Source organism: Mirounga leonina, unplaced genomic scaffold (assembly GCF_011800145.1).
Source record: "Mirounga leonina isolate KUSES-001 unplaced genomic scaffold, KU_Mleo_1.0 Mir_115, whole genome shotgun sequence".
NCBI lineage: Eukaryota > Metazoa > Chordata > Mammalia > Carnivora > Phocidae > Mirounga > Mirounga leonina.
In genome coordinates, this window is record NW_023270268.1 from 54,056,063 (window position 1) to 54,083,253 (window position 27,191).

The 27,191-nt window shown below is 38.3% G+C and overlaps 1 protein-coding gene across 3 annotated transcripts in view; it reads left to right on the top strand.

Moving 5' to 3' along the window:
- The window catches only part of PPM1L (protein phosphatase, Mg2+/Mn2+ dependent 1L), a 302,408-nt gene that overhangs the window by 178,691 nt on the left and 96,526 nt on the right, over positions 1-27,191 (top strand). The window contains exons 1-3 of one of the 3 annotated variants that reach the window (XM_034998276.1): positions 16,488-16,548; positions 16,993-17,062; positions 21,845-22,019. In XM_034998276.1, coding sequence (XP_034854167.1) covers positions 21,983-22,019 — 37 coding nt within the window. In that variant the 5' untranslated portion in view covers positions 16,488-16,548; positions 16,993-17,062; positions 21,845-21,982. Of the gene's footprint in view, positions 1-16,487; positions 16,549-16,992; positions 17,063-21,241; positions 21,263-21,844; positions 22,020-27,191 lie in introns of those variants that run through there. The other 2 variants (XM_034998284.1, XM_034998266.1) reach the window with 2 other exon arrangements.

A 27,191-nucleotide genomic window follows, 5' to 3' on the forward strand; every position in this document is an offset into this window, starting at 1 on the left:
CCCGATGCGGGACTCGATCCAGGGACTCCAGGATCATGACCTGAGCCTAAGGCAGTCGCTTAGCCAACTGAGCCACCCAGGTGCCCCTGATACTTCAATTTTTTTTTTTTAAAGACTGGCATCAAGAATGCTTACCCTAAGTGTTATGTTTTTAAAGTCTTACACGTATTTTTTCTGTTCTGTTCTTCAGTCGTGACTGCTTATTAACATCATACTCTCGTAACGTTGAAAGACAGTCACACCAGGTCTCATTTTTGCTGCCTTAGTTAAGACTCAGCAAGAGAATCGCTGTTCTTTAAGAAATGGATTCGTTCATTGTCGCTTATGTGACAGAAGGAATTTGAAGCCATTGGATTTCTTAGCTGGTTCTCTTTTTTTTTTTATTTTTTTATTTTTATTTTATTTTATTTTTTTTAAGATTTTATTTATTTATTTGACAGAGAGAGAGACAGTGAGAGAGGGAACACAAGCAGGGGAGTGGGAGAAGGAGAAGCAGGCTTCCCACGGAGCAGGGAGCCTGATGTGGGACTCCATCCCAGGGCCCTGGGATCATGACCTGAGCCGAAGGCAGATGCTCAACGACTGAGCCACCCAGGCGCCCCTCTTAGCTGGTTCTCTTAACTCGGTAATGGCTTCATCCTGCCAATTGATGGCTGCTAAGTCACTAAAGCTAACATACAGGTTTGCAAGAAACTTCTGTTCCAATGATACATGAAAGTATGAGCATAGTTTTTAACTATCTGGATAATCAATATGCTTTCTGTTGGCTAGGCTTATACACTTTAACTTTGAGAGATTTCTACTTACTATGAGACCTGTAACAGAGAGAGTTTGCAAAACATGTTAGGAACCCCTGAACTATTATTTTTCTTCTGCAATTAGTGTACTGAACTATAATTAATTCTCAGGCTTTCTAGGTTATATAGATCTTACAAATTCTTGGTATCCTGCTTTATATTACTCATTAGCACCTCCTAAGTAGGATGGTATGATAGAGGGAAATAAACAGATAGATGACAGATAAAATTTAAAAATTGATAGAGTAAAATTTAAGACACAAAGGGATTTTGAAGGTTCTCGGACCTTGCATTTTCCCTCCAGCTCACTCCCCTGTCTTATAGATGGCCTTACTGAAGGCCAGAGATATTTAGTAAATGTGTTCAAGGAGGGGCGCCTGGGTGGCTCAGTCGGTTAAGCATCTGCCTTTGGCTCAGGTCATGATCCTAGGGTCCTGGGATCGAGCCCTGCATCAGGCTCCATGCTCGGGGGGAAGCCTGCTTCTCCCTCTCCCACTCCCCCTACTGTGTTCCCTCTCTCGCTGTCTCTCTGTCAAATAAAGAAATAAAATCTTAAAAAAAAAAAAAAGAAAAAGAAAACATGTTCAAGGGGTGCCTGGGTGATACAGTTGGTTAAGCATCCACCTTTTGGTTTTGGCTCAGGTCATGATCTCAGGGTTGTGTGATCCAGCCCTGAGACACAGGCTCCAGGTTCAGTGGGGTGTCTGTTTGGTTTTCTCTCTGTCCCTCTCCCTCTGCCCTTACCCCCATTTGCATGTGTGTGTGTGTGTTCTGTCTTTCAAATACATACATACATACATACATACACAGAATCTTAAAAGAAAGAAATGTGTTTAAGCGCACACAACTGCAGTGTGATCTGGGACTCAGCTTTCCTATCTTGTTCGGGACTCCTTCCAGAAGAAGTTGGAACAATGGAAAAATTCATTGTCCTTCAGTTACTATGGAGTAGAATGAATTGCCCAAGGAAAGAATGCTTAGCCCACTTCCAAAGGTTTTTAAAGTAGGTGGGTGGTGGGGAGAGACTGTTACTAGAACGGGTCCACAGTGGGAAAGAACCCAAGGACAGACTAACAGGACTGCTCCAACATACTGTTTAGAATGAGTTCTGAGAATTAGCTGGGAAATTATTTTTTAAAAGAACATCCATCCAAAATTGGTTCAAATCTTTTAAAGTCAGAGAGAGAACAAGAACTCCATTTTCTATGCACTCTCAAGCTTTGATCCATTTAATTCACAGGTCCATAGCTCAACAAGAATCATCGCTCAACAAGAGTGTTATATTTCTTCCTTTTCCCATTAGAATGTAAATTAGAAAATTAAGTTATCTTATAGGTTGTTTTAAGTCATTCCTTCCTGATTATTCCCTACTTAAAGAACAAGTGAATTGTATCATTGAAATTTGCTGAGAGTAGAACTTAAATGTTTCAAAAAGAAAGAAAAGAAAAGAAAGAAAGAAAAGAAAAATGTGAGGCGATGGATGTGTTAATAAACTAGATGAGGGGGATCCTTTCACAATGTATACACATATCAATTCACCATGATGTATGTTACTTTAAATTTCTTACAAATTTATGTGTCAACTACACCTCAATAAAGCTGAAAAAAAAAAAAAGAACTGAAATTTGATTCAATCATATCTTGGAAATTCCTTGCGAAATACTTAGTTTATAAAACCCCAAAGCATAATTAACTGTGCAGGCTGGAAATTGTTTCTAAAAAAACCTTTTTAATCTTAATATGATAAAGTCAGTTTAAGGCCCTGGTAAGCAATTGTGTTTGAAAATAATTTATCTGTTTCCATCTGGTTTAATTTAATGAACTTAATATATCTACTTCAGGTCTCCCTTCTGCCAGACATTCCCCTCCCCCCCCATCAATGCATCTTCCCCACTGCTGCCCCACTTGCTGTTTTAAATCACAAACCTAGTGGTTCGTTCTTTTGTTTAAAACACTTGAAGGAATTGTTTATATTGTAGACTCTACAAGAAGATCCTTTACAAACTACAGATTTAATATATTGATCCTACAATCAAATAGTGACTTGGGTTCAAATCCCAACTCTACCATTTACTAAGCTAAGTTGAACGAATTTTGGATGGATGTTCTTTTTTGGGCCTTATCTGAAAAGTGGGTAGAGTCATAATAAAGAGTAAATAATGTAATGAATTTGAGTGCTTAGCTTAGTGTTCGGTACATAGAAATGTTTCAATAAATATTAGCTATTGCTCTTTATTATTATTATAGAATTTAAATTCATAAGTATACATACATGGTTCTGGCCTGATGTTAGTTCTTCATCTTCTGCCTCTTCTTCCACCCTTCCCTCCCACCTTGAAATATATGTACACACTCATCACTCCAGCCCTAAAACCCGCGATTAGCCTCAAACATACCAGAATTTTTCATGCCTCTGTCTTTGTGTGGTCTGTGCTCTTTGCCTGGATTACTATCCTGCCCATTGTTCTGCTCTTCCCTTATATCCCTCAAGACTCAGCTCACGGATCTCGTGTGTCTTGGTGTTTCCAAGCCTTCTTAAATTTATTCTACTCTTTTGTAGTTGTCTCTTTACCACTCATCTGCTTCTTTAAATCATAAGCTCTTTGAGGGCAAGGACTCTTTTCTTTTTTGCTCTCTGTATTCAGCATAATGTAGGAGCATCGTTACCACTCAATAGATGTTGAAAGAATGAACACGAATGAATTCTAAGGCCTGCTTTGTAACCCAGTACAGGCAGCCATCTGTATTTCATAACTGGATTTTGACAATTGTTCATCTAGTAGACACAAGGACAACCACATCTTACTACATTTATTCAGTTTCCCTGTTAAGTAGCTTGGAAGTTGGGCATTTCGCTTGATTCGTGGATGCCATCTGGTGGAGGAAAGGCTTACTACAGGTGCATGCTTAACCAAAACCATATGGAAATGAAAATGATTACTGTTCATTAATATGGAAGTTTCCACTGTTTTACGGCAGTTTCCAGAAGCATAGTCAGGAAAAACTCCCTGATAATTGTTCTTTCATTCTTGTACATTTGGTTTCTTAGTATTTTAAGAAGTTGGTCAATTACGAATAATGTTTGAAAACATGACTTTGGCTAATATGATTATGTAACTAAATATGGTCTACCTGTTCCAGTATGTGATAGAATAAAACTGGAAAGTTTTATAATGCTTGTTTATAAAAATATTTAAACTCTATGAATTTAGGAACTTTCCAGACCCTAATTTCTAATTGCTTTAGCTCATATAGAAAATAGTGAAAACCAGTGGCAGAGATCCAGGAGCAAATGAGCCATCCAGTGTATACAACTCTAAATTCTTAGATTGCATATGAATTTTTATAATAAAATGGAGAAAAATCTAGTGCAATAACTTAGGTGAGGCTAGGTCAACTGATTATCTAAAACTTAGATACTGAGTTTTTAATATCTAATATCTCAGTGTCTGTGACACTGAGGTCTTTTGATTCATTCATTCCCCAAGCATTTATTCAGTACCTAATGCCCAGTATTGTACAAAGTGCTAAAGAACCAGAGATGAAAGACATGGTTCCAATTTTGGCCCAAGTAGTAAATATTTAGGCAAGAATGGAAAGCTAAATAACTTTTCAAGAGAGAAATCATACCAACTCCATTTAGATTTTCATGAGTTCCTTATATTCATTGGCCCATCCCTGTGCATCGTAAGCATCATAAGTACAAAGTTACCAGTTTTGTTTGCGCCATTTTGATGGGTTTTCTTAGAGTATATGAATCTAAAGGGAAATTCTTTCTGATTTTTAATAAAAAGTAGGTATGTATTCAATATTCACATTTTTTACTTACACTCCACCTATCTGAAGGCTAGACTCCCCTTCTCCCCCATTTCAGCCATCTGGAGCACTGTAATGAACCAGGCAGTAAACAAAAAAGGACTAAGGAAAAAATAATCCTAAAGTCCGTGCATTTTTCTCCAATAAGAAGGTCAAACATTTTCCAGGTCTTTAGGTTAGATAATTATACAATAAAGTAGCCACTTACATGCAGGATTATCCACCTAGGGAGGGAGAACCAAGAGCTTCTCACAGCAATCAGGGTTCTTGAGTGGGAACCTGGAATCCTTCCCAGGAACTTCATATGCAGGAGAAATGAATGTATCTACCTCCTTTCATGTTCCAAAGATGGCTTTAAGTCATCAAAAAAATGCTAGATTTTCTTCTGTGTATTCTTCTTGAAAAACTGTGGAATATGTGTTTCACTTTAGAAGCATTTCCATCAAAAGAGGTTAAAATAGTTTTTCATCATTTAGAGTAGTAGAGTTAAATGGGACATTCACTTATGTGAAACTCTTCATTCCCTGATGACAATTATTAAATGAGGTATTACAGAATTGAGCTATCATTTATAGAACTCTCATTTGAAAAATTACATAGGACACACATATATCCAAATCTAATTTTCTCTTTAACTAAAGAACTGGAATGGACCCTGAGAATTTACCTAGTTCCTGGGAAGGATGCCATTAAAGTATTACATTAAAATGTGTTACATATAGAATTCTGTTTTGTACAAGTCTTAAAGGAAAGATTTCAAACCAAACTGGCAACTCACTTAACTTATAAATAGCTATTCAAAGCTAAATGGCCAGCTACCTGTCTTCTGAAGTTCTATTAATCTTTATTACTTAATTGCCTGAATGTGGCTATATGATTTGTGTTAGAAAAGAAAGCTTGGTTTGGTGAGTGTGTCTCATAAGTCATGTTGACTTATTTAAGGACCTCTTCCATCCTGGGGCACTTAGATCAACATAATATGTTTTGAAGAAGAATCATAGGTACTATCTTTGAAATAAAAGGAAGATGTAGATGGCAAAGTTTATACTTTTTCTAGTCTGACAATTTCCATGCTGATTTATGACATTTGGAAATTGCTTGTTGCAACAATAAATCTTTAGGTGGATTTCCCTTGTATTTGGACTATCTGGGTACAGGACATAAAGATAGGACACTGCTCCATACCAAATGGTTTTTGCTTGCCATTTCATAGACTCCAGCCCATACCAAGAAATTCATTATGTTCTAAGGTTGAACAGCTGTGGATCATTATAATTATGAATTTATTATGTCCCCGCCAATCTACTGTGAATCCTAATTCAAACTTTACATGTCTCTTTGGAACCTTGTTAATTTTCTTGTGATAATGTGGTTCCTGACGAATGACAGTTGTGAGAATCCAAAGTTGCTCAAGTTAGTTTTTTGTGGTGCATTGCCAGTTGCCCATTGTTTCTAGAATGCCTAATGACCTTTTCATTTTTAATGTTACATCCAGGTAAGCAGCTACTCTTTATAATGCCCGGCTGCATTTTTAGCCACCCATTTCCTCTGAGGATTGCTACAGAGATGCTGTTCCCCCTGGCTTCTTAGGTTATATGGTCAAGTGGAAAGCAATAGAGTGTTTAAGAAAATCTCTCTGGGTGTTGGATATTTTAAAGCACTTTGTTGGGTTCACATAATAAATTGTATCACTTAACGTTTTAGAACTGATCAAATTGTTTTGTGATTACCTCTTTAGTCATTTCTGTAGCTAGATTGTGAGCTATTTGTAGGTGATGACTATGTATAACTTATTTATGTACACCTGAAATGCAACACACTGTTCAGTACATGAAGCCAAATAATAAATGTGAGCTCACCAATATCAATAATATATATACATATAAATATGTATATACACACACACACCTGCTGATTTTGCTTTAGTTTGGCTATTCGTCTATACCAGGGTTTGGCAAACTTTTTCTGTAAAGAGTCATATAATAAATATTTTAGGCTCTGTATATCATACGTACTCTGTCTCAACTGTTCAACTCTGCCATTGAAGTTGGAAGCAGCCTTAGACAATATGTAAACAATTGGTCAGGGCTATGTCCCAGTAAAACTTTATTTACAAAAACAGGTGTTTGGGCTGTAGTTTGCCACCCTAGATTTAGACCAAGGCTCATAAACAGGTTTCATCTCTTGTGCAAATTTTGGTTGGCAGCTGCCTGGAATACAGTATTGAGGAGGGTTCTCAGTATGGGTCAGAGCTCAATGACAATTCTTCGACTGAATAGTAATGTCTGCTGGAAGCATTATTTTGGCCCTTTCTATAATTCATTCTAAGGGCACTGTGACCTGTGCAAATAGTTGCCTTTATTTCTTTGCTTTGGGTGCCAGGGAACTCAACTGGTTTTTAATTCATCTTTAACAAATAAATGGAATCTTGACGCATATCTTTTGTGTCTCAAGTTTATCCCTGGCTTCATCTCAGTTTTACTATCTTATTTTTCTTAGCCCCAAATTCCTAAAACTTGCCCACACAAAATATTTATGAAACTACAGGTTTTGTTGAAGGGCAAAGGACTACGAGAGGTGCAGGTGCGGCACATCTGTAAAACATCGACAATCATATCTACCGTTCGGGCTTGTTGTGAGGATTGAATGAAATAATTTATATAAAGTACCAAGCATAGTACCTGGCACACAATAAGAACTCAGTAAATGGTAGCTGTCAAATATACGCCTACGAAAGAGCTGGGCCAGCCCACCCAGAAGGGTAAATTACATTTCGTAGGATTCGCCAGCCATCCTCCCAGGTAGGTGGGGAAAACCCTGGAGATGTGAATTGCAATTGTTCAGATTTTATCTTTCTCTCCCAGTGGGAAATACTAAGCAATAGTATACATTTGAGTCTTTTTTTCTGCTCTTTTATTGGTGGGGAACTTTCTACATAGAATAGGACCATGTATCCATGTAGAAGGATCATGAAGTGGGGAGACCATTGGGCTCCTTTCTTACCCTGCTGAGGCAACTTGCATACATTTCTTATAAGAAGTTTAGTTTTATGTATTTCATTTTAGTTTTATTCCTCTGACTTTTGGGGCAAGAATTTTACAGCTTGGGAAGAATGACTCCAAGCTAGTTTATGCTTATTAGTTGATGCTATTTTAGCTCACAGTTCCCTTTATAAATGAACATCTTCAAAAAAATAAATAAACGAATATCTTCTCTGACGTAAAGAAAAAAAAAAAGACTAGTATAAGACACCCAGAAGTGTTATGGTTCTGTATGTTATTTCATAAAGGTCAATATCTGGTGTAAATTCAACATTTGAGAGTAATGTGGAAGGAAAGCAAAGGCTCTACCAGTTGCCTGTGCTAAACAAAGATAGGCAACAGTGTGAGGACTAGGTGAGAGAGAGGAAAAATTAAAAATACACAAGGCATCAACTGGGGAGGTCAAGAGCTTGTTGGGGCCCATTGTTGTTCTTAACTCAACTTCTTTATAAGAAACCCATGTTAATGAAAAGAAATTCAGAAACTAACTCCCCCCCCCCCAACACACACATGATAGAGAGTTATTATTGGTTTAATTTGGGCAAGTGTAGTGCATATTGCTCCCTTGCATATGCTCCTCGATGGACTCGGTGGCCCATTATCTAACACCTTAGAGTACAAGTCCATCTTGAAGCCTTCCCTCCTATAAAATTGCAACTTTTATGAATTTTGGCTCTCATTGATTCACCTTTTAGAAAACCCATATCAATAAAATATGCTCTTTTTACTGCCTTGTGTATTGACCTCTTCTTAACTCTTTACTCCTTACCCCTTTACCTGTGTACCTCCCAGTTTTTAGATGTCTGCATCATTCTCTCAGGGACACCTCCCCTTGCCCCACCAGGGTGTTTAGGTTTGCTATATACCTTCAAAGAACCTGATTCCTTTCCTTAGAGCACTTCTGTTTATATTTATACACTTACTTAAGAGACTACATAGTTGGTTAATTTTTGTCCCCGCACCAGGAGAGCAGAGACTTGTCTACTTTTGCCCACCATTTATTCCCAGCAACTGGCACGGAGCCTGGCGCATAGTAGGCAATAAATATTAGTTGAAAGGATGTAGTTCTAGCCCATGACTGCGTGTCTGCTCATCCAGCTCTTGTTGTTTGGGGTTGAAGTAGGCCTTGGGAAAGGATATATTTTTCTCTGTAAGGTCCGTGAACTATTTGCCCATTCAGATTTTAAAATGTGTTGTTTTATATTTACATAAGCAGGTGCATTCACTGCTAAATTATAGCTTTGCCGCGCAATTAGGTATCCCATTTTCCTCTTGCTAAAATAAGATACCCTTTCAAACTCTGTATGCAAAGTTATACCGCACTGCTGGTGATGCTGATTTGCTTTCCTTTCTGCTACATTTTGCTGCGACTCTCCAGGCTTCAGGATTCCACTGGCGGTTCCTGGCAGAGGTCAAGACAGTGTTCCGACCATGCCTGGGCATGGTCAAGAGGATATCACTGTGTTTTCAAGGTGCTTTGCCACAGGTTATTTTGTGGCCTGTTTCACACAGCTTGCTGAGACTCGCTGGATTGCGCACAAGCTGTTGGAAAAGGGTTCCAGGTGCTCCTGGCATCATAAGTACTCAAGGTCAGTTAGCTTGCTTTAGGGAGGGCTCAGCCTTTGAGAGGCGGAACAGATTGGCAATTTTATACAATAAAGAAAGCCTGTGGCACGGAGGGTAGACAGGCCGGGTGGGAATGTCACTGCATACAGTCAAGGTTTTTACAAGAATTAAAAATATTTATTTGCCAAACTGAGTCCTGGGGGATGCAGAAAGGCTGTTATCGTAGAGGCTCTGGTATATACATGAGAATTTGTTGTATAGCTTTACAAAAATATGCATGCCTACACCTTGTAAAATCAGAAATCTAAGGGAGTAGAAACTGGTAGGTTTCACCCTTTAAGGAGCTTGTTAAAAAACATAGCACAAGTTTAAAAAGCAGATTCTAGAGTCCCACCCGAAATATCTTGACTTGCTAAATAGGGAGCAGACCTCATAGTCTGCATTTTTAAGAAGACATCTCCTACCCCCATCCCAGGTGATTCAGAAGCAGTTGGTTTTAGTAACGCCACTGAGAAACACTGATCAAGTCTATCCACCAAATTTTGTAGAGAAAACTAAAGCCCTGTCCCTAGTGTCCTTTCCATGAGTTGATCTAATAAGGCTTCTTGAGACCTGGTTCATGAACTTCATACTTGGGTTCCTAAAATGGGACACTGTATACATGTATACATACATACAAACATACATATATATGTATATATACATGTATATGTATAACACACACTACATACATACATACATATGAGTCTTTTTTCTTTTGTATATTTTTAATTTCTTTTTTTATATGTATGTGTATGTGTGTGTGTGTATATATATATATGTATTGTGTGTGTGTGTTTCTGGGAAGAGGATCCAATGCTCTCCTCAGATTTTCATTCAGGTTCAAAATTATACAAAAGCAACAAGAAACACTTTCTTAGTTTGACATACAACAGGGGCTAGCTCTGTCCAAACTAGCAGTCCTGTTTCCTATAGTATTAAACAAGATTTGGTGCTCAAGGGGTGTAAAATAGTATGACATTTATATAAATGGCGGAAGACTGGCAAATATCAGAGTGATTGGAAGAAACACAGTGGGCCTGGTCCTTTTGTCTTCTATGTTTGTGATCATATAGAATTAACATTCATAGGGCGCCTGGGTGGCCCAGATGGTTAAGCGTCTGCCTTCAGCTGAGGTCATGATCCCAGGGTCCTGGGATCGAGTCCTGCATCGGGCTCCCTGCTCCTTGGGAGCCTGCTTCTCTCTCTCTCTCATGAATAAATAAATAAAATCTTAAAAAAAAAAAAAAGAATTAACATTCATAGAGCATTAAGCTTCATTTTCAAGTACCCCCTCCACCCTTTTCTCCCCGCATGCCCATACTGCATTTGATGTTATGGGAACCCATCTATGTGAAAACACTTTTGTCCCACCTATTAGCTGCTCATAAATTAGGAGGCAAATAGGTGACTGGAGAGACAGTGCAAGTGGTTGAAAGCTGTGATAGATGTCCGAACGAAGGACAGGACAGGTGGGGGAAACAGTAGCTTTTGTTCTGGAAGACTAGTTTTACAACCTAAGTAATGACTCCTATCTGCACAGGAGTTTTGAACCTATGTGCATGCAGTAGATGCTACCGAATGCAGTCCTTACTTCCCCTATGTGTAAGATGCAACAGATGAAGGGGGTTTTTTTTGTTGTTGTTGTTAGGTTAGCCTCAAAAAAGTCTTGCAAGTGGAGCCAGAGATGAGAAGAGTAAATTAAAGCTTAAAGCGGATTTTTATGTTTTCCCCCATGCAGAGTTAAATCTCAGAGTAATAATGTCTGTCTCTTTAGACCTTCACTTTCCCCACTTTGCGGCTCATTCCCAGGAATTTCTGTGGGTGCTTTACTGCTTCTCATTTTACATCCCTATATGTAAAAACCTGTTCATCTTGTCCACGTTAAGACTGAACATTTCTTAGTGTATTACACCTTCAGATGTTTGCCTTTTGATAGAAGAGCTAGCGTAGACCAGACAGTGAACGTTCCATGCAGCAAATGGAACGGTAGAATGAGATAGTTACCAGCATCCAGGACAGAAAGATGGACCTTTCTCCACACCTCCACCGCACATACAAGGAGCTTAAATCCAATACTGGCTTTGAAGGCCCTCTTTAAAGTCGTATCAGGCTGGGGACATCAGCTCAGTTGGCATTGGCCTTGGACTTCCCTGCCAGCCTGGCCACACCTGCTCTTTGGAGGTGCTGCCTGAAGAGCCTGACACGTAGCTGTGGAGCAGAAGCCAAGTGAGGCCCAAGAGGGGTTCTCTGGCCCTATTGCCAGCCAAGGAACATTTTGTCTATGTTCTGGCTGCCTCCCTGAGGGGCTGCTCGATTGTTATAGTTACAGAGTTCTTTTTGATTAAAAACTCATGAGTGTTTTATAATTCATTTATAACAGTTGGTCCCACTGGCTTCCTGAATCACCAAGGGCATTTTCAGTTAGCATTCTGCATGGAACTTTCTAGAACACATTTTGATAGCACCTAGGGAAATTAGTATCCCCCCAAGCCCAAGATTCAGAAATAGAGGGGAATTTTATCAGTAGTTAACCATAATTTTCTTTGAAATATGCAACATTTTTCTCTCTGTAAACAAACATTACCTTACTTTTTTCTTCTATAGATCTCAAGTGTATAGAATGTGAAACAATTTCTTACTTCTTTCTATGACTGCTGAAATAATAGGAACTCACCTATCACAAAAATTTAACAAGACGGCTTTGGCTGAGTGCTGCTTGTTTTCTCAACAGATTTATGAAAAAGTCTGCCGGTAGGCTGTTTTTATGTTGCCGTCTCTCAGGAGAACTGTGTATGTGTGCTTTAAGAGAAAGATTAGAAGGACCATGGCCCTTGTGTAGTCTAATCCCCCCCCCACCCTGACTCTCTAGAATGTGTGTGGTAACTGAGGGGCAGAGGCTTCATGAAACATCACTTTGGCATAGAGAAATAATTTCACCTTTTCTTCAGACTGTAAACAGATGAACTTTTAATCCCTTAGAGTTTGAATATAGATTTGACCAAAGTAATAAGATTAGGAAAATAGACCACGTGGCTAAACAATGTTTGATACCTTGGTTAATTATAGCTTACTGCGATGGGAGAACAGGGCTCTAGAAAAGGAAGGAAATTTGGTTTTCATATTTATAAAAAACAACCATCTGCAGTTTGGGAAGCCATCACTCAAGGAGTGGAATTTGAGTTATATTTTCACACTCTGACATGCCTGGTGCTACCACGAGGATAAGGCCTCAGATCAAATATGGATCAGATGACTGATAAAGTTATTAAAGGTTTGTCACTTGAAGAATCCCAGGCGAATCATCCTGAATAATCTATAACTTAGCAGTCAGCACCTTTATGATTAAGCTAAATGAAAACTTCAATCTCCATATTAAGTAGGTAATATGATTTCAAGTCCCCCACTTGCCAGGTGTTATGCCCTCTGTGGTGGTCATTTTGTCACACGACTGACTAACATTTGCACCACCGCAGCTTTGGTTCTCCAGAGCAACCTCAAATCTCCATAATAAGCAAAGGAATTCATTTATAGACTTCAGGTTTGAGCCTGGAACTTTTTCCTGATGCCGTCTGTCTTGGAGGAATCAAATTTGCCTTCTTGAGCCAAGATTATGAATTCAGGAGTGCAAGATGGTCCTCTCAAAGATGCCTTTCTTATTTAAATAACCCCCTCCGGGTTAGAAGTGGCGGAGACTAAAATGGCAAGAAATGAGGCTCTTGGCAGGTCTGAGAGAGGAACAGCTCCCTTGCCTTATGTCCTCTTTCTGGTGGGCAAGGGCATTCACTCTGACTTTGTTTTAAAGTGCCTGGAGCCACAGAGTAGTTGTCAGAAGTCAATGATATGTTACCCTAAGAAAGATGGATTCCAAGGTGGACCTAAGCGAATTACCGTGTGATCTGTGCGCTGGCTGCTGCCAAATGAGCACAGACACGCTCACTTCCCTTCAAGGGCAGGCAGCCCTTGTCTGCAGCAAAAATAGTACTTACTCTCTTCTCTCTTCTCTCTTCTCTCTTCGTGTGGCACGAATTTTGAAGGATCTCCTTTATGGTCTCTCCTTTATCTTGTGAATACCTAGCTATCATTCCTGGGTCACCAGTTCCCAAAATTCAGCTTTTCTTCCTACTCGGTATTTGCAGAACTGATTCCCCGTCTTAGCTCTCTCAGAGGTGTTCGTCAGCACCAAAGTCTGCTTCTCACCCAAAGGGTCGCTGATCAGATGCACTGAGAGCCAGAGCCAGCACCTTATCGCGTATGAGAGCACTGTTACCTGTGGGTAACGTGGTTCCAAGGATCAGCCCCTTCAGTCTCTTTTTGATCCGATTTTGAAAGCCTGTGTTCATTCACAATCAACGCTCATCTGAAGCAGTAGTACTGTGTGTTCAAGTCAGGCATATCAAACGGTATAAATATAAACCGAACGGTGCTGCTATCAGTTATTTGTCCCATTCATGTCAATGGAGGATTTCTTTCAGCCAATTACAATCGTGTGTGTTTGTGTGTATGTGTGTGTATGCGCGCGTGCTCCCACATCCGCGTTTGCATTAAATAAAACAAAAGGGGAGGGTGATTTGTAAAATCAGAGAATTCGAAAGATATTGAAGTTCTGAAACTTCTTTTTTATCTTGGCAAAGCGTACTCTAGACCATCTTTGAGGCAAAAGAGGGTATGTCTTTTTTTTTAAAGATTTTATTTATTCATTTGACAGAGAGAGAGAGACACACAGCGAGAAAGGGAACACAAGCAGGGGGAGTGGGAGAGGGAGAAGCAGGCTTCCCGCGGAGCAGGGAGCCCGATGCGGGGCTCGATCCCAGGACCCTGGGATCATGACCTGAGCCGAAGGCAGATGCTTAACGACTGAGCCACCCAGGCGCCCGAGGGTATGTCTTTTTAAGATGCATTTCCAGTTTTGTAATCTTAGAATCTCATTTGTTAGTTTTTCAATGTTGCTTTGAAACTGGGTCTTTACATCAGGACTAGCATTTATAACACAGATCATTACAAACTTAATGATAAAAGCCATTCCTTGGGGCTGGAAACTGGCTGGCTCAGTAGGCGGAGCATGCGACTCTTGATCTAGTTGGGGTTGTGAATTTGGGCTCCATGTTGGGTGTAGAGATTACTTAAAAAATAAAATCTTAAAAAAGATCCATTTCTTGGTTTAAAAAAATCTTTTTTTTAAAGATTTTATTCATTTATATGTCAGAGAGAGAGAGAGACAGAGAGACAGAGTACAAGTAGGGGGAGCAGCAGAGGGAGAAGCAGGCTCCTGGCTGAGCAGGGAGCCCAACGTGGGGCTCTATCTCAGGACCCTGGGATGATGACCTGAGCTGAAGGCAGATGCTTAACCGACTGAGCCACCCAGGCGTCCCTTAAAAATATCTTCTAAGTAAGAATTTATTGAGTTTAGAGGGAGCTTTCTTTTTTTTTTTGAACACACCATACCTAAAATTTTTAAATATAAAATTACATATGGTAAGTCTAAGTCTTAGAATTGGTAATAAGATAGAATATTTGATTAAAAAGGAAGGGACAAAAATACAAAACTCCCACAGCTATGAAATATGCAGTATTAAATCAAAATTGTAAAGCATATTTTCATTAACGACATCAGAAGCCTGTTTTTATATCTGTTCAAAATGGATAGAAACTTGACCTCTGCAAATTCTCAGGGAAAAATACTAAAAGTGATTTGAACGTAGGTCTAATTTGCTCGTGATCTTTCTCAAATGGGGGCTCCATTAAAATTTAATTCAATATCACCTAATATCTTTTCTTGAAGATAGCTTTTGCCTTCCTAGCACTTGTAACCAAAGTCATTTGTCTGGTATTTTTCTTTTGAGTTTTATAAAATAAGTCTAATACTTTCTCCTTGTGGAGGTTTTTCTTTTTTGAGAGGTGGTGGTGGAGGTGGATAGTCTTCAGGCTTACAGTTCAGTGTTCAAAAGTAAGTTTATTCTGTTCCACTTTACTCCGGTTTCCCATTTACTCTCAATATCACCAACCTCATCTTTAGCTTCCAGTTTTGCAACATGCAAGCCATTTTACATGTTTTTCTTTCCCATCTGTCACCACGCTTGGCTCAAGTGCTCTTTTGTTCTCTTCTCAGGGTCTTTATCCCAGCCTGGGCCTGCTTTACCTTACAAAGGAATGACCACAGTCTTTCTCTTTTGGCTCACAAACGGTTGGTGTTTCCTGCTCCACCACTTACTGCAGAGCCAGGGATAAATTATTTAACCCGAGTCTGTCTTCTCATCTATAGAAACCTCTCAGGGTTGTTGTGAGGATTAAAGAAGTGAATACATATAAGGCATTCAGCTCGGTGCCTGGCACATAGAAAGTGGGCATGTCTTTCCTGCCATTTTTATTTTAGAAAATGTGGAAAACACAGAAAACTACATAGAGGAAAAAAATTAATATCCCCTGAACTCTTACTACTCTGAGATAACTGTGATCAATATTAATATATTTCAGCCAATTTTTTCCTCACACATGTAGTATACAAACTGCTTTGTAATCTGCTTTTCATTATGAACATTTTCCCATAATGTAGTGTTCTTTCTTTCATAATGTGATTTTGAATAGCTGCGTTGTATTCCATTGCATGGATGCTCCATAATTCAGTCAACCAATTTCAAGACTGATTTTCATTATCATGAATAATACTTTGATAAGCATGTTTACACCCAAATCTTTAGGCTTATCTTTAACTTTTTTCTTAAAATAAGTTCCTAGAAAGGCAATTACTAGGTAAAAGCTATAAAGTGTTTTAAAATTTTTATTACATTTTTTCATTTTCTGTCCAAAGAGATTGTCCAATTTATACTCCAACCACCGTGTAAAAGGCCAGTTTTCCTTTCCTTCAGACTTTTTACTTGTCTCCATGCTTTAATTTTTTTCAAGTGCATTTTTTCTTTTTAAGTAAGCTCCACGCTGGGCATAGAGCCCGTCACAGGGGCTTGAACTCATGACCCTGAGATCATGACCTGAGCCGAGATCAAGAGTTGGGTGCTTAACCAACTGAGCCACCCAAGTACCCTCCTCAAGTGCATTTTATTTTTATTTATTTATTTATTTATAGAGAGCAGGATGGGGGCAGAGGGAGAGAGAGACTCAAGCAGGCTGGGGCATGCCCAGCGCGGAGCCTGACCCGGGGCTCAATCTCATGACCTGAGATCATGACCTGAGCCGAAATCAAGAGTGAGATGCTAACCTACTGAGCCACCCAGACACCGCCCCACTCCAGTGCACTTTAAACTCAGCTCCAAGCACATTCTTTCTCAAACGAGGTATGATCATTTTTTCACTCGAAGATGTTCAGTATTTCCTATTACTAACTGCTACAAATCAAAACGCCCTGGTTTAAAAGGGAGTTAAAACTTCTACAACTGCCAAGCTCTCTTTTACTCCTACTAGTTTTTATCAACTTCATTTCTTAATATTTCTTTCTATGAACTCACATTCACTACTTTCTAGATTACTTTTCTTTCCTCCAGTAAGTACCTCTTACCTCAGAACTGATCTTTAAACTCCAGTGATTTCTTGATTCTTTTCTTGTCCCCACTCCTTAAATTTTCTTCCTAGAGGCCATTCAGCACTTAATATGGCTCATATATTAAATAAATATGTTAATTTATCTCAAGATTCATGCTTTTTTTTTTTTTTTATTGCTTTGTGAGGAGTGTTTTTCCAGTATTTCATGTGTGTGTTTTGTTTGCACATTAAACTTGCAGGTTCCTTTATGGCAGAGGTTTGTTCTTGCAGCAGTGGCGGGTCTAATGCACTTTACTCAGCACACACTCAGTAAGTTGGAATTGGCTGGCTGACAGGTTTTTAAGATGAATTGTGAAGCATTTAGCAGTGTTTAAAATACTTTGCAACCCTCCCCATTCTTTCATATATATTGATTATTTCTTAAAGAACATACCACTGTAATAGTAAATAGTTTTTTAGCCTAACGACCGGTATTGGCATTCTACCTACGAGGTTCCCAAATTTAAACCTGTAGTCATCCTGCTTTTCTTTTATCCTTTGGAGTATTTTTTACAGGGTCTCCTCTGGCCTTTTACTGTCTTCCAGACGGAAGTTGGCATGTATACAACTTCTGTAAGAAGGTACTCTGGCTGGACACCTTTTGTGTCCTGCCTCGCAAGCTTGCAGTTCATCTTTCCAGCTGCTGACCATCTGCTCAGGTGTAACCTGGGGAACCTGGGAACTATGCATCTTCCACTCTCTGCCCTGAGGTTTCGCTGCTGCCACCTGAACAAGCACAAACTTGAACTTGTAGGCAGAGTGAACCTCTGCAAGGCAACCCTTAGCTGAGGGGCCCAGTTCTGAGGTACGGTCCACATGACTCCTCTGAGGGTCCCTAGCGGAAGCAAGCCCGTTGCTGAATGAATTAAAAAAGACAAGGAGAGAGGCAATCAAACAACTATTAAGAGGAGCACATTACATGAAGCTTCATATACAGTTTTGTATGTGAAGTACATAATTTGCTCTTTTGGCATATAAATGATTTGGGTTTAAGCTGTTTGCTTTCCTAAAATAATGGCATCGATGATAATTAAAGAGGAAATGTAGTATAGTACCATTTGCTGGTGGAAAATGACTCCTAGGCTCTATCTGGAATCATGAAAGCAAGTTCAGATTGCAGGCAAATAATTATGAACTGTCAGAAGATTTTTATACCGGTCATTAGGCTAAAAAAGCTATCTCAAAGTACCTGAATCTTGGATATAGTCAAGATAATAAACTTCTTTGGTGCAAAGCACTGAAACATATTGGGCAAACTCAAGGATGTATAAAATATAGTTCTTATGTCAGCCAAACTGGGGAACTGAAATACTTACCCCTATACAAATACCTGTATAAAAACTTGAAAGACTGTTGGCTGCTATTAGGTGTGTTCGCTAAGAGAATTTGTAGCATTTGAGCCAAACTTTGAAGGATGTGAAGGACTGGCCAAAACCAGTAAGTTGTCTACTTTCACTCAAAGTTATGCTGAACAAACAGAATGGTAACAGCATAAATTGCTTGGAAAAGAGTAAAGTACCACACAAATGCAAGATACTGATAATGATAACAATATTATTGTTTCTGACATGGTTGATTATAAGAACCTGCAATTTAGGATTTAAACTTCCAGTAGTACTTCTCATTGATTAAAGAATAGATAATTAAATTTTAATTTCATTTTTCACTTTTTAAAAATTCCAGTGAAAATTTAAATTTAATTTTTCTTTGCATTATCTATTACTTGTGGAATAATTATAATCTCAATAAGATGACAGCCTGGTTTTGTATTAAGGTATATTGACATATTAGTTTCAGGTATACAACATAATGATTTGGTATTTGTATGTATTATGAAATGATTACCACAATAAGCCTAATTAACATCTGCCACCACACATAGTTACAATTACTTTTCTTGTGATAAGAATCTTTAAGATCTATTCTCTTAGCAACTTTCAAATATACAATACAGTATTATCAACTGTAGCCACCATGCAAAGCATGATATCCCCAAGACTTATTTATTTACAACTGGAAGTTTGTTCCTTTTGACCACCTTCATCTGTTTTGTCCACCCTCACTCCACCAATCTGTTCTCAGCATCTCTGAGTTCAGGTTTATTTTGTTTTGTTTTAGATTGCATTATAAGTAAGATCATATGGTATTTGTATGACAGCTTCTTTTTAAACAAAGGTTCATACTTTTAACATAAGGTTTTAACTGCCATTTGAATACATTTAGAGTATCACCTCAGTATAAAGGTGATTTTTTGAAATATCTTGACGGAATCTAGTATTTTGCTAGAGTTGCTTTCTTTCTGTTCCTCTTGAGAATCTTTCCCAACAGAAAGAACTCTATACATGATATTATACTGTTTTAGAAATGAAATGCCGGAGCACCTGGGTGGCTCAGTTGGTTAAGCATCCGACTCTTGGTTTCAAGTCATGATCTCAGGGTGGTGAGATGGAGCCCGTGTCTAGCTCCACACTCAGCGCAAAGCCTGCTTGTTCTTCTCCCTCTGCTCTTCCCCCTGCTCTCTCTCTCTCCCTAACATAAATAAATAAAATCTTTTAAAAAAAAATGAAATGCCAAAATATAACTCCAACATAGTAAAAAAAAAAAAATAGAGAGACTCTGTTCAAAGACCTATATCATGATTTTAATTAGAAAAGCAAATCGGTAAACACAATTGGGAGGAAATGTGTATGCTTTAAATAATAGAGAGTATACCAATATTTGTAAAATGTATGTTTTAAATTACTTCTGGTACCTCATAGATTATCTCCAAGGAAAAAAATTACAGATAGATGTTAAAATGAATAGCAAGGTAGTATGAGTCTAAAAATAGTTATTCAGCAGTGTGTCTCTTCGTTTTCAGTATCAGGAGAAAATTGTTATTAAATTCTAGAATTAAATATGCTGTGCTAATGTGCTGAGTCCATTTACATTTTATGGAATAATTTTATTTGTTCTGCACTAACTAGCTGACAGAGGAATTGAACAATGTTTGGTGATATTTTAAAATTGTAATTTCATCTGACTTATGGAATCTAAATGTATACCTGGAAATAATAAGTGTGTCCTGTATTTGGCAACTCTGAGAACTGACCTAAAATTTTTCCCCACCATTTCCCAGTAGAACTTTCCTGGGAAGTCAGTTGTCATTGTTTTGGCAAACTTCTCTTTATCTTAAATTGTGCTAACATTTAAAAGGAAAACTATGAATGTTACAAAAAAAAATTTAAAGATAATTCTTAAAAATTACAATAGTAAGAGCACTGAAACAATACAGAAATGTGGAGAGTAAAAAGTGAGTATGTTCTGCAATTGGAATATAGCCCTCAATATTTTCTCCCACACGTATGATATTACAGAATACAACATACATATATATGTATGCTTTACATAAAAAGAATATACTGTCACTGGTATTCTGTGACTTCGTTTTTTAACCTTAACAGTAATACCATGACGTTCTTCCTTGTTGGTACATATAGACCTATCTCATTTTTCCCCAAAGGTTATAGAGCATACTGTTTGATAAATGAAAAAAAAAAACAAAAAACCTACAACAAACTCCTTTTGATGAGCCTGTACCGTATATATGTCTGTGCATGTGTTTAACTCAAACTTGTCTTAAATTATGCAATTAATAGCTGTACAGGAATTTAAAAAAAAATATTAAACTATGTGGATGGGTCTTCCAGGCACATATCTCAGAGACAGTCCTTTTTAACAGTTTCTTTTATTTACATTTTCAAGTCCTTGTGAGTATAATTTTAAACAATATACGTATGCCTTTACTTTATCAACTTCAAACCCTATGTGTATGATGCAGGACTGCTCTGCAAGGAGATGCCAAACTCTTGGCATTCCTAAGAGAGATGTTTTAAGAATTTCAGAATTCCCCTGATTCATACATGCCTCTCTGTCACTTAATTTCTCTCTTAAAGTTCTGTTTAACTTTTAACTGTGGTTCTCAACTGGGAGGGAGAAGAGTATGCTTTCTCCAACCCACCAGCAGAGCGTATCAGAATCTTTGGGGAGCTCTTTTTCAAAGTACACGTGCCTTCTTCCTACCTCAAATGGAAGCATGCTTACCTGGTTGAAAAATCACTGCATGTAATTTCAGAGGTTATTAGTTAGGAGTGCTTTGGGCGGATTGTGTAGCAGAGAGAAAACAAGTTAAGAATTATATATATGTTATATATATGTTTTATATATATAAATATATATATATAAATTATATAAATACATATATTTTTTTCTTTATATATATATATATATAAAGGTCAAGACATTGGTGAACAGTTCTTTTTTCAGGTTAAGGGGCATCATTGTCTTAGATCTCTTCATTCTCTGTTTATCCCATTATTCCATTATCAGCCCCAACAGAGGACTCTCCTTTCTATTCACTTCACAAGAGTTCCCATGGAAGCATTAATGAGCACAGAACATCAAAGCAAAGATGTGGATGTCATAGCTTAGGTGGGTTCACTGCTGGGATGAGTGACTAGCTTCTGCATTCTAGACAAGGGCAAGTCAGATTTATATCCAGTAAAATTACCATCATGGGGCCTTCAGAGTTCAGTGGAATAGTTGAAACGCTGAGTATTAACTCTTTCTATGCCAAACCAAGTCCCCCATCATCTTTCATACCTTTAAACCTGGTAGAAAATTCCTACAGGGGGCGCCTGGGTGGCTTAGTCGGTTAAGCGTCTGCCTTCAGCTCGGGTCATGGTCCCAGGGTCCTGGGATTGAGCTCCGCATGGGGCTCCCTTCCCAGCGGGAAGCCTGCTTCTCCCTCTCCCACTCCCCTTGCTTGTGTTCCCTCTCTCTCTGTGTCTCTCTCTGTCCAATAAATAAAATAAATAAATAAAATCTTAAAAAAAAAAGAAAATTCCTACAGGTCTGTGAGTCTCTCTATTTGAAGATTCATCGTACTTGGTAGAGTGGAATCCAATAATGATGATGACAAGGATATGCTTGTCTAAAGGGTTGGTTTCATGGGGAAGTGAAAAGCCTAAGATGAGAAATACTAATGGGGTTCTCTACCTGTTTTAACTGCAGACTGCAGCTGAATATGTAAAATCGAGACTCCCAGAGGCCCTTAAACAGCATCTTCAGGACTACGAGAAGGACAAAGAAAATAGTGTTCTGTCTTACCAGACCATCCTTGAACAGCAGATTCTGTCAATTGACCGAGAAATGCTAGAAAAATTGACTGTATCCTATGATGAAGCAGGTATGTTTGTCTTTAGCACACACGCACACGCACACGCACACACACACAGACTTTTGCTCCCACAGAAATGTCTTTATAGACTTTGGTTAAATTTAGTCCCTTTTCTGAGGTAGAAGATGGAGGGCAGACTGGATTCAAAGTTATATAACATGGATTAACAGTAAGTTTCTTCTCTGCAGTTTTAGTATCAAAAATTTCATCAAGAGACTTCTAAAAATGGCTCTTAAATCAAATCCCTTTAAAATTTTTGCTCTTCTTTTTAATGGAATTTTTCTGGCTTTTTATGAACCACGTACTCTTATTGATTTAATCTTTGAAAGTATCACTTCAGTTTTAGATACCAACTAAAAACTTTTACATCCAATAATCCCAGGATTGTTACTTGCTTCAAGTATTATTTTTTAATTTCAGAGATTTTCTTTTCTAAAGAGGTACCATTTCTTTTCCTTGACATTTCAAGGCTTGACTTTTTTTTCCTTTAGCTCCTCAGATGAATTCTCATCCTTAATACCCCATTGGTGACTTTGGCTCACTCCCTGCCATAAATTCATCCCATCTAAGGGAGTTTCTTAATCAAGGCATGGGCAGACCTCCTTATAACACCATTTTAATCTATTACAAGGTCTGTCAGCTAAAACCCAATTTTAGTGAAACCAGTAGAGTATTACTTGGAATTTAAAAATCTTTAATAAAATTAAACTTAGGAGAAATAGTCTGATTAAAATTGTCATTACTTACCCCTTCCTCCTCCCAAATGGACGAAAATATAGGAAAATAGGTTGCTAATGGTCACGTCGGTAATATTAATCCCCATTTTAATACCAGGAACTTCTGTCTTTAGTTTCACAAGGAAGTTAGTTTGCATTTTATTTTCTTCCTCATGATCTCAGCATTCTCTGTGCTGACATTCTTAACATTTGATTTCAAGCTTGAAGAGCAAACAGAAGAGCAGATTTAAAAAGCAAACATCACGCTACATACACCTAACCACTATAGCAATTTTCTAGTTACCGATCTGCTCCCATTTACATTCCACCCTCCAAGCCCTTTACATCCCTGTCAGACAGGATCCACACTTCTAGCCCAAGGCATCTCTACTCCTTCTTATTCTCCTTTGCTTATTAATTTTCTAGACACTTTGGCTTTCTTCTGCCTGTTAGGGGGCTAGTTATTTGATCTCTGTATTTGTCTTGTTTTTAACATTCTTTTCTTTGGAATTCACATTTATCTCTTCTCTCATCCCTAATGAAATAAAGTAAGGCTGTGATCAACCCAATCAAAATAATATAAATATTCACAGAATCTTAGAGATCATAGATCTCATGTAGTCGACCCACTTCGTGTTCCCGCAACCATTTTATGTTGAGAAAACCGGGACCCATAGACTTGCCTGAAATCACACACTTAGATGTAGAGCTGGGACTCCAGCCTCCTACTGACTAATCCAGCTGGGCTTTCCCCACACTCATGCAGGTTCTCATTCCCTAGGAAGGCATTTGTTGATCCTAGGCAGTTGGAAGACAGGGCGAAGAGTGTTGAAAAGGTGGGGAGGAATCTGAGATGTAGAAAACACAGATCTTGCTTAAAGTCTAGCTGGGGAGCTCAAACATCTGTGTACGGCTTATGGAGAAAAATTCCTTAGAATTGGGGAATAGGAACACTCCGTAATAGCTGCACACTATCAGAGTTAAGCTGAGGGATGTGGAGTAAAGGAATAGAGAAAGTGGCTCAGATTTTTAATGGAATTCTTTTGGGGCCAGCATTCGTTTAAACCATGAAGGACAAATGATGAACATGGTTTTATGAAGAGAAGAGAGACACAGTCTGTGTGGATGAAGGGGCCCAAGTGGAGACCAAGGTGGCAATGAACATCAGGCTCAACCTCCTCCTACTCAATTTTAACTTCTTTGGGAATAATTTTTCACTCACCTGCACTGTTGTTAAGCAGCTACTAATCTGCCGAGGTACCCCTGTACGTGGACTTTAGGGGCAAATACTTTGGCATGGAAGTTATCAGTAAAGCCTGCGGTGTGAAGCAGTGGAAAGAATACAGGATTGGGAGCCAGAGATCTAAAGGGGGACTTTTCCCTCTACCTTAATATTGGTATGATCTTTAGCAAATTAGATGTTTCTGCATCTATGAAGTTGGGCTAGTAATATCTCACAGGGTTACTATAATAAAACATAGCATGTTTGGGGAAGTCCTTAGAAATCATATTGCAAATGCTACTAATGTTGAGTGAGGACAGATTTGGATCTTGTCTGTCCCTCAGACCAGTCTAAAATACTCTTAAGAGTGTTTTTTTTGGCATATAATGTTCACAAAGGCAGAGGGAAATTTTTAAAAAATGAAATTTTGAAAAATGATCTTTAGAAGCTTTGAGAAGTCAAGCAACATCTATTTGTTAAATCACCTACTCTGGGCTCAGTTTGCCCTTGTTCATTCCTGCATGAGGTGACACATTTTATGGGGGCTGAGTATATGTATATGAATAAATGAGTGTCACTGCGTGTTGTCAGATTAAAAGGTCACTGCCTCCTCCTCCATTACCCATGTACTAAAGGTTTCATTTAAAGAAAGAAGAGAAAATACAAAAAAGATATTGCTATTTAACAGAAAAATTTTTCATCATATTACAAAAGAATTGGGATAGAAAATTGGGAAAAAAATCTATCTATCTATCTATCTATCTATCTATCTATCTATCTATCTAGTACCTTCAGATATAAACATCCTATACTAAGACACTTATCTGCTTCAACTGCTTAGCTTCGCATGCTATCCTGGCTTTGATGTTCTCGCATTCTTAATTCAGCTCTCCTAGTTCGAGGCAGTAGTTAATTGTTAATTGGACACTAGCCTGATCTCTAGAGAGGTTAATTTGTCTTTAATGCTCATCCACTGATAAATCAGTCTGAGTGACTTAATGACAGTTGCCACCATCTGTGGCTTCTAAACTTCTAAAAACCAATTAATGAAAAAAATCCTTAGACGCTTGTCTGAAAGCATTGGCTTAGAACCTTTTCTCCCTCCCTCCTCTTTCTTGGTCTTTTCTTCTCAGTGTTCTCTCTTTTCCTTTAAGTATACAGACCTTGATGCTTTACTCATCCGCAGTTCAAATATCTGGCAACCTGACATACCTGAAATTTAGCAAAGAAATGGGAAATAAGGAAACGCCACCGGCAACTGTACCATGTTGCTGAATTCATGGACAAACCCGTACGGCAGAGGCTTTAGATCTCACCTAGAATCTATATATTTTTATTTTATATTGTTCTCATCAGTTAGGTTATATTTTTCCAATGCGATGTTTTCTTTTTTAAAATTCTTTTTCTGACTTGGAGTGTTACATTTTTATTGCAGAAATAGAGATAAGTAGAATGGTATAAGAGAATAGTAATTATAAATAATCCTACCATTGTAAACATTTTTGTGTATTTCTGATCAAAGCATTTTTGCAATATGGTTGATATTCTGCAGTTTTATATTCTGCTTTCTTCCCTTAACATTAGTACATCAGTGCTTCTTCATTATCAAACCTCTTTATGCGAAAATAATTTTAATGGCTGCACAATATTCTGTTCTTGAAAGTACTAGTCACTAAACATTCTTCCATGTTGGACATTTATGGTTTTTGTTTTTACTTTTGCTATAATGAATAATGCTGCAGTGAATATGGTGGACATTTGTTCTGCGTTTCATATTACTCTAGAGAATAGACTTTAGAAAACGTGAGTTTAAAATTAGAATTAGGGGGCGCCTGGGTGGCTCAGTCGTTAAGCGTCTGCCTTTGGCTCAGGTCATGATCCCAGGGTCCTGGGATCAAACCCCGCGTCAGGCTCCCTGCTCCACGGGAAGCCTGCTTCTCCCTCTCCCACTCGCCCTGCTTGTGTTCCCTCTCTCGCTGTGTCTCTGTCAAATAAATAAATAAAATCTTAAAAAAAAAATTAAAAAAATAAAATTAGAATTAGAAGGTGGGGGGAAGGGATGATAATTGGAGCAGAGACACTGAGGGCAGTGAGGAATACAAGTAGAGGAAATCCACAGAAATCCATAAAAGCAGTTGCATACTCCCAGCATTGTACTGTACTCTGCAAGATCAGCATTCATACTCTATATTATAGAGTTAACATCATTGATCTTCATAGCAATGACCTTAATTCACAGAGAATGTTAATTATATTTTGTATATAAAAATAGGAATTGTGTAAACCAGTTTAGAGAGATTTTCATCCAAGTGGTTTATCTTTAAGTTTTGACAGGAATAAAGATGTTTTGTGGTATAATTGAAAGAGTACCTGGAGCCAAGAGACCCAGACTGTATTCTAACTCTACTGCCAACCAGGTGTATGATCTTGAGTGAGTCAGCAAACCTCCCTAAGGCCCATTTTCCCATAAATCAAAGGCATAGGGGCGCCTGGGTGGCGCAGTTGGTTAAATGTCTGACTCGGTTTTGGCTCAGGTCATGATTTCAGGGTCATGAGATCAAGCCCTGTGTTGCACTCTGCATGCTCTGTGAGGAGTCTGCTGAAGTTTCTCTCTCCCTCTTCCTCTGCCCCTCCCCACGCTCACACTCTTTCTCTCTGTCTCTCTCTCTCAAGTGAATAAATAAATCTTAAATAAATAAATAAATCTTTAAATAAAAGGCTTGGACACGATCTCATGGAAGTCTTCCATTTCTAAAACTGTAACTGGTCTCTTGACACTGGAAAAGTCAGGTTGCCATAGTTTCTGCAAGGTTGTATGTAGCTTCATCTTGAACCTTCTGCTTGCTCTACTGTCTTTCTCTTCTCTTCTCACACAACCTGTGTAATCTGTACAAAATATCTGACTAAAAAAGCCATCTGTCAGCTTTCCTGGCATCTGCACACGAAAATGCCTAGACATACTTTTGTTAGTGGGATGGGGAATGAGACTATAATAAGAGTCAAGCAAAACTGGATTTTGGAAGGAGAGGTTCTGAGCCGTCCGTCATTCATGGATCCTCATTAAGACAGCTTAGATATTTTTATTAGCATTTATTAATACTAAGCAAAATTCAGAATAAAAAGTAGGGTGTATTTTGCATTTGATCTATTAATGTTTTTATTTGAATTGAAGTGCAGGTTCATACACATTTCAGTAGGTTGGGCTTAACATAGACATTTACAAAGACAACAGTGGCATGATTT